Source organism: Anser anser (genome assembly GCF_964211835.1).
Source record: "Anser anser genome assembly, chromosome: 25".
Classification (NCBI taxonomy): Eukaryota; Metazoa; Chordata; class Aves; order Anseriformes; family Anatidae; genus Anser; species Anser anser.
The window spans coordinates 869,362-881,659 of NC_139746.1; the positions used below are offsets into that span (position 1 = coordinate 869,362).

Genomic DNA, 12,298 nt, shown 5'->3' on the forward strand with positions numbered 1-12,298 from the left:
CACACCGGCGCGTCGCCCCGCCCCTCTCCCCGCCCTCAGCCAATAGGCTCGGGGAGAGGCTCCAGGGCGCCAACCCCCGGGGGCGGGCCATCCCCTCCCCTGCCGTCAAGGCGACATCGCCGGCAGCCAATGGCGCGGCGGCGCGGGCGAGGCGGGCCGGGCGGTGCCGCCATTTTGTGAGTCTATAACACGGAGCGGTCGGGTCCGTTCCTGCTATTCCGGCGCCTCCGCTCCGTTCCCTGCGGGTCTCCTCCGTGTGCAATGGACGGGTGAGTCTCCGCCCGACCGGGCCCCGGCGCGGCCGAGGCCGTGCCGAGGGCCTGTGGGGGAGCGCCACAGGCCCCCTGCGGGGCTCTGCGGGACCGGGGGGGGGCCGCGGCCGGGGCTCGGGACCCGCGCAGGGGGCCGGGGCGTTACCTGAGGGGGGCGCCCGGGGCGCGGCCGCCCCGCCGCGGGGGGAGGCGGGGGGGGGGGCGGTTACCGGCGGGGGCTCCTGGGGGGCTGCCCCCGGGGCCGTGCTCGCCGCAGGGGGAGGAGGTGCCCGGGGGGTGCGGGGGCGGCCCCACTGCCTGCTCAGCGGCCGCCGCCCCGGCGCTGAGGCGCGGGCCTGGAGCGGGCCGGCCCCCCCCCCCCCTCACGGTCCCCTCGCGTCCTGCTCGCTCCCCCGGGGGCCGCTTAAACCCCCCCGGAGCGTGGGTGTGTGTGTGTGGGGGGGGGGGGGCGGCTCCGTCCGCCGTGAGGCCGCCCCCGGTTGGACGGGTGCCCCCCGGTGCCCCGTGCCCCTCGAGGGGGGGGGGATCCGGGGGGGGGGGGGGCAGCGGCGGCGCGGGCCGCACCTGGCGGCGGGGGCGCACCCGGCGCCCGCAGCTCAGCCCGGCCGGCCCCGCTCCCATTGTGTGGCGCTTTCGCAAGCGGGGGGGGCGGCGGCGGGGGGGCTCCCGCCGGGCTCTCCTCTGCGGGAGGCCCGCGGGAGGCAGGTCTGCGGCGGGGGGTGACCGGGGCTCTGCGGGGGCAGCGCCGTGCCCGCGGCCCCGTCCTGCTGCCCGCCCCCGCCCCGTGGAAGTTTTTTCTCCGGGTGCCTGACTCGGGTCGGGGCCCGGAGCGCGGCTGCTTTATCCGGGGCAGCGTCGGTTCCTCTCTGATCACCACCTCATCGCTGTCCCGCTTCAGAAATGCTTACTTTAAAGCTTTCACGGAGGCAGCTCTTTCAGAAACGGGGCTCCGTGTTTCTCATGTATTTTATCGTGCATTTTTCTAGTGATCAGCTTCTTTTCTCTTCTAGAGCACCGTGTCTGTAGTTAAAATATGTTTGAAGGCCTCTGATTAGCGTGTTTTCCCAGAGCCCTGGCTGTGGGAAAGCCCAGATCGGTGCCTCCTCTCCTCGTGCCTTGACGCTGCTCTGGTGGGAATTAGGTGCAGTCACACGTCGGGGTTTTAGCACTGCCGAAGTGTTGTCTGTGTTGTTTTCATCTTAAAAGTCTAGACCTCTTAATGTAGTTTGCAGTCCAGGATGCCGTTCGGGTTGCCGTGCTTTTTCTGAGTTGCTTGGCATGCTGAATGGTGTTTAAAAAAATCAGCATGTGAGATCACAGGTTTTAATGTGAAAAATCAGTTTTTATCGGCTGTGCTCATCCTAGTTCCTGGGAAAGCTGATTTATTGTGTCTGGTGAAGAAGTTCTTAATTTATTGTTGAAGTTTAAGTATAATGTGGGTCTTAATTATTCATTAGTTCTTAAAGATCTTGGTGCGTGATCTGCTTACCCTGTGAAAGCTGACCCCCGTTGAAATTTCAAAAGCTGTTTTGAAAAAGGTTTTGTTTTTTGTTTAGCTGGCAGCGTGACACCTCTCTGGCTCTGTGCTCCTTCTGTTTTACTTCTGCTACCTAAAATATGCGTAGTTATGCTTTTGAAACGATTGATCACTTGAGTAAGCTGCTTTAAAACATGTAAGGAGTTAATTTGGGAAAGGCTGCTTTGGAAAGTGACCTCGAGATTTTACTGGCGCTGCTTAATTTTGATCTTTACTGTGCAGGAATCATCTCGTTCTGTGTAAAAAGTAACTTTTGTGAAAGGCTTTATTGCCGACTCTTCTAGAAAACATAAAATCATTAATCCCGTATTTAAGGTTGACATAGGACAAGAGAATGCAGCTTTAAGCTATGACAAGTTGTGGGAGAAGTAAACTGGAAGAATATCACATTTCTTTAATAAAAATACTTAAACACTGTTGGTGCTAGTTTCATGTGGCAGTTGTTATCAAATGGGTTACAACAACAGTATTCCAGGACTTGATAGTTCTTGGCAAATAAAAGCTCTTCCTCTTGGATAATTTTAAAGACTATTCCCTGTTAAGGCTACTTTATGTAAAACATTTCCTGTGTATGAGGCCCGCAAGAGGAACAGGAAGTAAGAGAAACTGCTCGGGGGCAAGTTCGAGAGTTTTGGAAACTTCAGAGATTCCCTGCTCGTACTGCGCTGTGCTGGAAATGCTTTGTTAAGGTTATGAAAAACCCGAGGTGAATATATGTATTTTAATTGAAGAAATGTGTGCTCATAAAGTATTTAGTAACTCTAATAGAACGATTACGATTCTTTAAACTGATAGGTACAGATGGGTTTAATTAGTTCATTACTGCTGGCCCTCGAAGTGCAGCAGAACCCATCTGTCCTGCTGGTGAGCAGGCACCAGGGGGTTGGAAAGCCCGGCATTCCCATGCAGCGTTTGTGAGCAGTCACTTAGAGAGGGGAAAAAATCGCAGCCGTGGCGGAGCTGCCCGGCAGCGGCCATTGGATCGGGCTGGAGCTCTGGCTGTAAATTGCTGGGTTATGATGACATGGCAGGTCGGTTTTGAAGAGGAAGTACAAGGAGCTGAGCTGACTTATGCTTGTGTTAGGGCATAGTGAAATGCGGGTGGCTCGTTAGGAAGGAGCAGGGTTCACTTCCCTGAAAAATGAAGAAGTGTTGCGGGAGGAGGGTAGGGAAAGAAGAACTGGGCGATGTAAGTGCTCTGGCATTAAATCACTCAAACTGTAGAATTGTTCTGAATGCTTCAGATTTCCTAGTGCTTTAAGAATGACCGCACTGTTTTCTGCTTGTCTTCTGTGTTTCCCTAAAGTTGCTGCAGGTCTGCTAGCCAGCCAGTTTTGCATCCTTTACTCTGAAGCTGTGACTGTCAGAAAGATGCGAGTTGAGACAGGCAGTGCTGCGTGTGTCAATCGAAAGTTATCTTCTCCGCTCGCCAGTGTCATATTGCTGCTTTACCATGGATTGGATTAAAAAAAATCGTCAATGCAAGGGTGTAATTGATATCCTTTGCCTGTCCCAAGTACTCCCACAAAAAATAACACGTAGGCGCTGCAATGCCCTGGAATATTACCAGGGCACGATATGCCGGGCTGTAGGCAGGTCGTTCTGGTTCCCTCGATGAAAGAAGCTGCTCTGGTAGGTGAGTGGTGATAACAATGGTGGCTGCTGACAAGAGCTAGTGCGAGCTGCTGGAGGTGCAGCTAGCACTGTTACTGTTCACGTTGCTCACTTCGGCAGGAATTCTCATTTTAACAGGTCTACACACACGTGGTACGGGTTAATTGCCTTTTCCTGCAGATCTGTGCTAGGGAAAAGTTCTATTTCTTGAGCGGAAAATGCTTGGGAGAGGAATGCTGGGTGCCGGTGCTCCCTGGTCTGGGAGTTGCCTGGGCCTCTCGGCTGTTCCTCGTTGCCCTCTGCCAGCCTGGCGCGGGTCTGGCTCCGGGGCGCTGGCGCGGCCGCCGGGCTCCTGCGGGCCTGGCACAGGCGCCTGCCGCGGCGAGGGAACGGCCCCAGCTCCGTCTGGCGTGTGGTGCTGCTGGGGTGTGGAGCATCGCCGGTCCCTGCTGCTGCTCGTAACTTCTCCACAGCTGGAGGGGTTCTTCCCAGCCCAGCGGAGGTCACTCCTTTGGGCAGGAGGTCTTGGCGAGCTGTGGATGGGACTGTTGGTGGTGGAGTTGGCTCTTGCCGCTTTTGCCCTTGACTTAGTCAAAGGCTGTGCATTCTCATTGCATCATGTTCCTGGGAAGGACGCTAGACTTCACTGTGTGGGGTTTTTTGGTTCTGGCCCCTGTGGTATGCTTGAAAAAGGAGCAAGCTCCGCTCTAGGCAGGGGAGAGCTGCGTTTTTCTCAGACTGCTGGGTCTTGGGTCTCCACCATCACCATCTAATAATTTTTCTTTGTATAAACTGTCCTTGGCTCACCTGCAAAGACAACTGTGCACTTTGACTTGCTTTTTTCTTACTACTGTAAACTATGCTGGATATTTGTGGCAAACCTATCTAACTTTTTAATCCTTTTCTTTCTTTTTTCTACAGCATTGTCCAAGATATAACAGTTGGTACAAAGGTAGGCACTTCTCACTTTTTCTCTCTTTTTACACTGCTCAGCATCTGACCTAGTTTTAGCCTCACCAAATGTAGATCTTCAGGTTTAAAGGGTTATTTCTGGTACCATGTAAATTGGTTTTAACCAGAAGGTAATTCAGTTTCATGTGCATTTAAAACTTTTATTGTGGCTCAGCACTTAGCTCTTGGCATTTGGACATTGATTATCAACTGTCCTATAAGAACATTATTGAATTTAGAAAGAGCCCTTTCCCCTACTGAAATGTCAAGCCGTGCTTATTTGTGTGCTAGACAATGGTTCTCAATGGAGAAATTGGTCGCTTCTCTCGTGACCTCCATTTCCTCTGTTTATGTGAATTCCTGTTCAGTTATATGTCAGAAATCCTTCTACCACAAAAAAATGGGTGTTTGGCTGTTGATTTTTATCTCCTGTGAGTACAGTAAATATGACCTTTACCCTTCTAGTCTCAGGTTTTGAAAGTGCAGGCCTAGCCCTGAAACTCAAAGTGCTGACAGGAGCCTCCTTATCTGTGGTGCGTGGTAATAGCTGTTGTGTTCGCGGGATGAAGGCGCATTCCTGGGAAATGGTGAGCTGGAATGTGCAGGATAGACTGGCGCTCCTTCGTGTATTAAAGGCTTTTCATTGCACGGAGTGAACATCGCAGCTAATGTTCTGGGATCAGGATTACTGCGAGTTTGGTATCAGATACGTGTGTGAATGTTGGCCCTCAGAGTAGTAATCTTAGGGCTTCCTTAGTGGCCTGAATTCTGCGTTAGCGTCTTATTGTTAACGAAGAAACAGGGATGTGTGTGGCAGCTTGAACAGGCTGGTGAAGTGAGGTAATACGTGATACTGGGCTCATCTGAAGGAGAGGTGAGCTTGTGCGGTGTGAGCTCTGTTAGGTCTGTAAGCGAAGTAGAAGCATTGGAGACAACTGCTCTGAGCAAATAGCTTGTTATATTGGAAGCAGAAAACTCGATGTGACTGCTGAGAGCGCAGGCATGTTTGTTAGTGATCCAGGGCTTCTGAGAAGCATTAAACACACAAAGGAGATCTATTTAGCAGCTGTAGGGGAAGGGCTACTCTAACTTTTCCTAGTATGATAACCTGAAATTTGAATTAATTGTAGTGACACGATGGTGTCTGGCTCTGGTTGAGAACACCATCTGCTGCAAGGAGTTCAGTGTGCCATCGGAGGAGGAGGAAAGGCTTGTTGGGACCATCAGGTTGGTTAATAGTTCATAGCCACTTTAAAGGTGGAATAAGTCATACCTGGACTGCTGTAGGGCAGTTTGATGCACCTTTCTGTAAACTGGTTGATCTAGGTAAAAGTCCCCTAAAATGGGTTTTAATGTTGTGTAATCTTCAGTTTCTGCAGCTTTAAGAAGTGGTTTTATATAACTAAACTTGACCAGGAAGCCTCTGAAGCTGTAATTGTAGTCCTCTCAGTGAATCTAGAGAAGCTGCAGGATGTGGTATTGCATGCCTCATCACTCCCATCTGCGGGGCGATTGCAGTCCTGAGCACAGTCAGATGTCTAAAATGAGGGCTGGGAGAAATCCTGTGCTAGTGCTTTCACTCCTAGCACAGGACAGAACTGTAACCGCTGTTATGCTAGAGGTAGAAAGCGGTGAAAGAAGAGCGTGCCAAAAACGAAGCTTCTCGAGGCAGGTAAGGCAGGCTTTGAGAAAATTGAATCAAAATTTAGAGTGGCAGAAGCAAAAGACAAGTTGAATCATCTTGATAAAGGTAAGTTTTAAAATGTTTTTGACATAGCCATGTTATCTGATTGCTTAAGCAAGGCATTGAATATGTCAGCGTACCTCGTGTGATGGAAGTTCTGTAATAAGCTGTAACGTGCTGCATGTGTCATGGGCTCTGCTTTAGGCAAGTTAGGCTCCTGTCTGCGCATAGTGAGGAGCCAAGTGAGGGCTTCTCGTACAGCTGCATCCTCTACGCGGCCGTGCACGAGCCGTCTGCCTGGCCTGTGCTCCTGCACTGTTAGAGATCCTCTGGGTGCAGAACTCATGTGGAGGAAGGTACAGGCTTCCAAAAGTATAACCAAGTTGGTTATCCGTTCCTTGTTAAAAACACAGCTCGGTGGTGAGTGTAAAACCTCGCTGGCTACGGCTCTTCTGAAATTTTGCTGTTGCTTCCATTTCGATCTACCTTCCTTTGGTTTGGCAATAAGTAGTTTGAAGAGACTGCAGAAGGTTTCTGTAACATCACAGACACATTCCAGCGTTGTCTCTGCTAAAACAACTACAGTGGTAGAGCTCTGTTCTTCCAGTGGCATTTTTCTGATCCCTGGGGCATTGCTGAAATTGCTTCAAGGATTAACCGACCCCCCCACCCATTCAGAAGCAGATGTTCCCCATAATTGCTTGATAACTTATAATGGTGTGTAATTGCAGTTTTGTGATCTGCTGACTTTATAAAACATTTGAATGGAAGCGGTGGTCAGATGCGGATGTACCTAGTTTGTTAGCATCCATCCTGGAAGTGTTGCTCACAGGAGAGCCTGCTGGCTCAGCTCCTGGGCTGGACGTGAAAATTTCCGCTGGAAAACTTAGTCTGAGGTGTAAACTTGCTCATTCTTACTACGTATGTACACAGAAGGTAGGAACAGTGTTCTATCGAGCTTCTTAAAGTACTAGGAGACTGTAGTCCCCCAAAGCGGTCTCCTCTCTTGGTTTACTTTAAGCAGCAAGTTGATGCAAGAGCTCTGGGCACCTCTTTAGATGTTCTTACTGTGACTGGAATGTCCCGAAGTTGGAGAATACTCACGCCAGTGGGAAAAGTGCCTGTAACTTAAAACACCGCTGAGCCAATTGTCAAAGATAATTTACGGTGGCCTCTTGGTTGTCTTCCTGCTGTAAAGCATTCCGGCTTGCTACAGTCTAACTTTGAAATTGAAGACTTTGTGAAAACATGTATCAGTTTGCTCTACTTTTTTTGTTTTAAAAGGCAGGGTCTGGCGCCTTTTAGACTTTTCTCCCATCCTTAAAGTACATATTATGGGTACTCTCACATGCTTATTCATTGTTTGGAGGTCTTTGTTATGTTTAGGCTCTGTAACTTAAGTCCCCGGGTGTTTTCTTCATGGGTTATTACTCGAGCACTGCACAGTGCTGCCTGATGGTCTGGTGTTCAGCAGGGTGGGAACTGTAGCTGTTCCTGGGCTTCACATTTAACCTAGTCCTCAGGCTCCTCAGTTTAAAGTGTGTGAATCTGTTCAGGAAACTCATTACAGTTCTGTTACAGGACCCTCGATACGCAGCCTTCTGGAATGTCCTGCAGATTAGAAACACATGACTTGAGACTTATTTCTGCCCATAATTTCCTTAATATCTGGAAAGGAAGGAAGCGCGGCCTTCAGATGGAGGGACTGTATTTGGACTCAAAGGTCTGACCCGTGCACTATCTCTTCAGGCTGTAACAGCCTTTTGAGCTGGGTGACTTACTAGAGAGAGTATGAGCTGGGATATATCATTGTTCAAGTGAAGTTGCACTTTGGCAATTAAAAATAGTTGCTGAAGAGTTTAGGTGCTGAACAATCCGGTAGTTTCTCGGTTAAGTTGAGCTCTCTATGAAGGGTGACGCTTCCAGAAAAGTACAGTGCATGTCTGTGGCATTTGAGAAGTTAATTTTTAAAACGGGGTTTGCTAGAGTGTGATACAGGCTGCCTGCATAGAAGTGATTTGTGGTCAAGCCAGGATCTTTGCCATGGGAACAGTAATTATGGCTTCAGGCAGCAGGCCAAGAATGTTGTGAGGAAATTCCAGTCCCCTCCTATGGCTTCAGTTAGAGGCTGCAACAAGCTGGCTCTTGTGGTCCTTCTGCAACAGGCGTGATCACACATGTGAGCCACATGCATACAGCAAGGCACACGGCTGCTGCGAGCGCAGCGCTGGCTGGGTTGGGGAAACGGCTCCGTCTAACCTGGCTAAGCTGCTGTGTGCAGACAGCACGTAGGCACCTGCCTTCAGTTCATAGCTAACTGTCCTTCGCAGGGGTAAGTGGTACGCCCTCAGGTAGATCGTGAGGACTCTGAATTCTTTACGTTTAATGGAATTTTAAGGTACTGGTTGAAACACAGGTGGCAAGCAAGACTGCTACCAGAGGCAGCTATTAGAGCTGTTTAAAACAGTTTCTCTACAACAAATGTAAAACATTTGATGTGGAAGCTAGCTGAAATTACATACATTGGGAAAGGAAACAAGCTGTGATTCCTGTTGTAGATGAAATTGTGTGAGACTTCCTAGAAAGCAATCTGTTGATAAAATGGTTGTAGGAAATTCTGTATTTTAATCTTAAGCCTATCTTGCCCTCTATTTTTCACATCATCACAGACAGCGAAGCATTTCACAAATGTGACTTTTACTTCCTGTTTTTAATCTCACGAGTGTAGGGATGGACTCCGGTCACGTTCAGGTATCCGATGTCAAACCAGGAGATGTAGGTGTGCTCGTGCCACACTTGCCATCTCAGTAGCAAGGAAGAGTGAACGTTAACTTGAAATTCTGTGCGATTCTGGTATAGCTGTCTTTCAAGCTTCATGTGAAACCTTGACAAGTGCTGTGCTTAGTTCAGCATGTGCGTCTTGGTAATCTCAATATAATTGCTTGGTCTTTGTTAAAGCAGGTCCCGGTTATTACACAACCGTGATGTAGGTGGGATTGAATTAGCGTGGAGTTCCTCCTAAACCTGCACAGTCAATTTGCTCTTTTCTGGATTTGGTCACGGTATTTTTTCATAGGTTCCATTTGTTTCAGAGTGACTCATCCGGCAGCGTTTTTCTGATAGTGTTTGCATTAAGCTTTCTCAAGAGCCAGTCTGCTCCACTGCAATGATTTTAAAAGCTCAAGGCTGACTGCTAGTTAAGTTTCAACTTGGGAACAGTGTATCATAAAGCCTGGGTGTGTGCTATCCTACAGAGCAAGAATGACTGCATTACTTCAGTACGGAGTTCAGGAATTTGGGGCTATTTAACGTGGCCCCACCTTTTATTTGCTCAAAGGGCAGGTTTGTTTCGCAGGGTGTCTCCATAGCAGCTAAGGCTGAGCGAGGCAGGGAGGGGCCGGTGGGTGAGCGGGCTGGGGATCCGGCTCGGCCCCACGGGCAGCCTGTGCTTGAGCTCGGCGCAATCCCCTTGCGAAATCCCCGTCGGGCTGTGTGAGCAATGGCTGTAATGTAATGCTCCAGTTTCTGGTGTCTCAGGCTCAAATCTGCATGGAGCCGATGGAGGCCGTACGGGCCGCTGGGGCAGTACCCGGCCGCTGGGGCGGTACGCACTGTAGGGAGGCAGGTTCCCGAAGGGCTGGGCTCCTTGCGGTGCTCTGACCAACAGCCCGAGTTCCAAGGGTGCTGAAATGTGCGCGTACACAGTCTGAACCTCAGCGGGAAGCTTCGCGTGTTCCGTAAACGATAGAGGGGGGTGTCTGCACTTGAATTCGTGCATAAAAACCAGCCATGAGCCCTTTTGGGGACTGAAGTAATTTTTACTCCTGCTTCTGGGCCTGACCGGATGATGGATTGCGTGTCCCACACGTGGGCACAGCGCAGGGATGAACGCCAGAGCTCCTAACTCCTGCCTGTGGGGCAGCAGGATCCTGGTTCACTCAACAGCCGCTTCAGGCTCTTGAAGTTATTTTGTGTTAATCTCAACTTTTAAACTTTCCTGGGATTGAAGGGTATGCTTTTATCGCGTGTTCTTCGGAAGTGTTGTCACAAACAAAAGACTGCCTGCTAATGCTGCTGTTATACACCGCTGCACCTTTAAATGACTAAAGGATCTTTGAGGCAGGAGAGGAAAAAGGAGCGTGTGGGAGGGATGCAAGCGAACCTTGCTGGAAGTGAGTCTTCCATGGAAGATGAAGAAAACTGGCATCATTCTTCCGAGTAGTTTAAATTTAGTTCTGTTCCTAGCTCTTGAATCTCAACAGAAAATGTTGGAATGCAACATAATGAGTGTGAATGATGTCATCAGACTGGATTTCTTACTAGCTTCTTTGCGAGGCGATTGGAGTGAATCGGGGTTTCGAAGCACACATTCTTCAATTCCTCAGGGGCTGACGTCGCATGGAGCCCTTGACGCATGCTTTGGGTACGCTCAATTCGTTGTGCTCCAAGAATTTTCTGCTTTTATCAGAGCAGAGGGGGGGTTGTGTAAGCTTCTCAATGATCTGTGTGTATGGTAGTCTCTTACTGGGTCCGAAATCTTTTTACGGACGCAGGGAGAGTGTAGTGGAAGGATGATGCTTGCATGCTCTGGCCAGGCAGTCACAAGACTCGACGGGATATTAATCTGAATTCCCAGAAGAGCAGACCGAGGCCTTTGAGCAGCACAGATTTTTAGTTTATTTTTTTGGGGGGGAGGGGGGCATACAGGTGGAACTGTTACCTGCTTTGCTTTTTGTAAAGGCATGGCAGCTTACAGCTTGTGTGCCTCTTAAATCCTCCTCTGCCTTCACACGGAGGGGTACTGCTCTCCGTCTGCTTAAACCATTCAGTGGTGTCAGTTGTTCCATGTCCAGGGCAGAGAGTACTGCTGCTAGGCAGGATGTGCTCAGTGGGCCAGGGATAAAGTTTCTTTTTGTAGGCCTCAGGTTTGGCTAGCCTGGAGTTTGAGCTGGCCTTCCGTTGTCACTGCTTTCGCTTCCTGCATGCCCATTTTGCCATACTTTAATTCTGCTTTCTGCCCATAACATTCGCAGTGTTCTGAAAGCCGTTAGCGTGTAGTAGTGTCACCTGTTTGTCTTTACACTCGTATTTTTATGGTCATTTACTTTGTGTATGTTTCTAGCCTTTTGTGTAGGCAGAATGTGGTGGGTTTATTGTAATCCATTTAAAAGAAGTGTCTGGATTTTAAGTGGATAACGAGTTATATAGGGCAGCAGTACTTCGAGGTGTGCTGGTAGAAGCTGGGATAATTTCTGGCTTTAATTCCCAACTGTGGTAAAGTTTAGGTAATATCCTAGTGAAAGAGAGACAATTTGTAGTTTTATGAATTAACGATGGCTTTTAAGCTGGGAAAGCCTAGACTAGTTCAAAATTCTTACTTGTTTGTTAAAACTGCCTTTTAAAACAAAGAAGACAGAGTTTGGGGGATAGTTGAGAATATAACTGAAGAAAATACGGAATGTTGGGGTTCTGCCTTGCAGTAGATTTTCCTGAATTAGGGAAGGGAACTCAAGTATTGATAGCAGCCCTACACGGAGCATGAGTGTGTTATTAAATTAATGCAGCTTGAGCAATAGGCCTTTTGTAGCCGTGAGTGTTGCAGACAAAAGGAGGCTGCTGTCATAGAAACGCTCCCAGGCGGTGTTTTACCTGTCAGCAATGTGTCCAGTTGGTGATTTTGGTGGCAGAAGCAGCCGTACCCTGGACTAGGTAAGATTTGGCGATGCAACTTTAAAAATGGTGTATTTTCCTGTAAGTAGGAAGAGGTTTGTTAGCTCAAATGGAGCAGTGTCTGTAGAGCGGTGTTAGTGTATTGCTGTTTGTGGTAATCTCTTCATAAAAATGCCAGCTGCAATAGAATTGGCTGAGCAGAAATGCCAGCAGAAATGGATGTCTCTGCGAGCAGGGCTGCCGGCCTCAGGATGTGAGAGCCGTGTCTCGGGGTGGGTGCGGCACGACCGGGCCTCCCCAGGGCAGGGGGAGAACAAAGGTGGAGAAGTGCTGTGGGGTGACCCTGCCAGCAGCCGAGCGCTCTCCTCCTTCCTTCCCACCCTGGTTTTACACTTAAAAGATAACCAAATAAAATCGTAATGCTTCAGAGTCCGTACTTTTTGTAGGGCTCTTCCAAAAAAACCCCAAATACTCAACATCCATTTTTGTTGGTGGTGAGAAGCTCTTTAAAGCTAAATCTTTGAGGCAACCAGGCTTGGTTTGTTCCTTCTGGTCCTACTGAACTAGGTT

General features: G+C 49.3%; 1 protein-coding gene across 6 annotated transcripts in view; it reads left to right on the forward strand.

Annotated features, from left to right (window-relative positions):
- The first annotated feature begins 131 nt into the window (after positions 1–131).
- The window catches only part of PTBP1 (polypyrimidine tract binding protein 1), a 30,606-nt gene continuing 18,439 nt past the window's right edge, over positions 132–12,298 (forward strand). For 2 of the 6 annotated variants that reach the window (XM_083810972.1, XM_083810973.1), the window contains exons 1-2: positions 142–269; positions 4,345–4,375. In XM_083810972.1, the coding sequence (XP_083667098.1) occupies positions 262–269; positions 4,345–4,375 (39 nt within the window). In that variant the 5' untranslated portion in view covers positions 142–261. Of the gene's footprint in view, positions 270–3,115; positions 3,446–4,344; positions 4,376–5,581; positions 5,602–12,298 lie in introns of those variants that run through there. The other 4 variants (XM_083810975.1, XM_083810977.1, XM_083810974.1 and 1 more) reach the window with 3 other exon arrangements.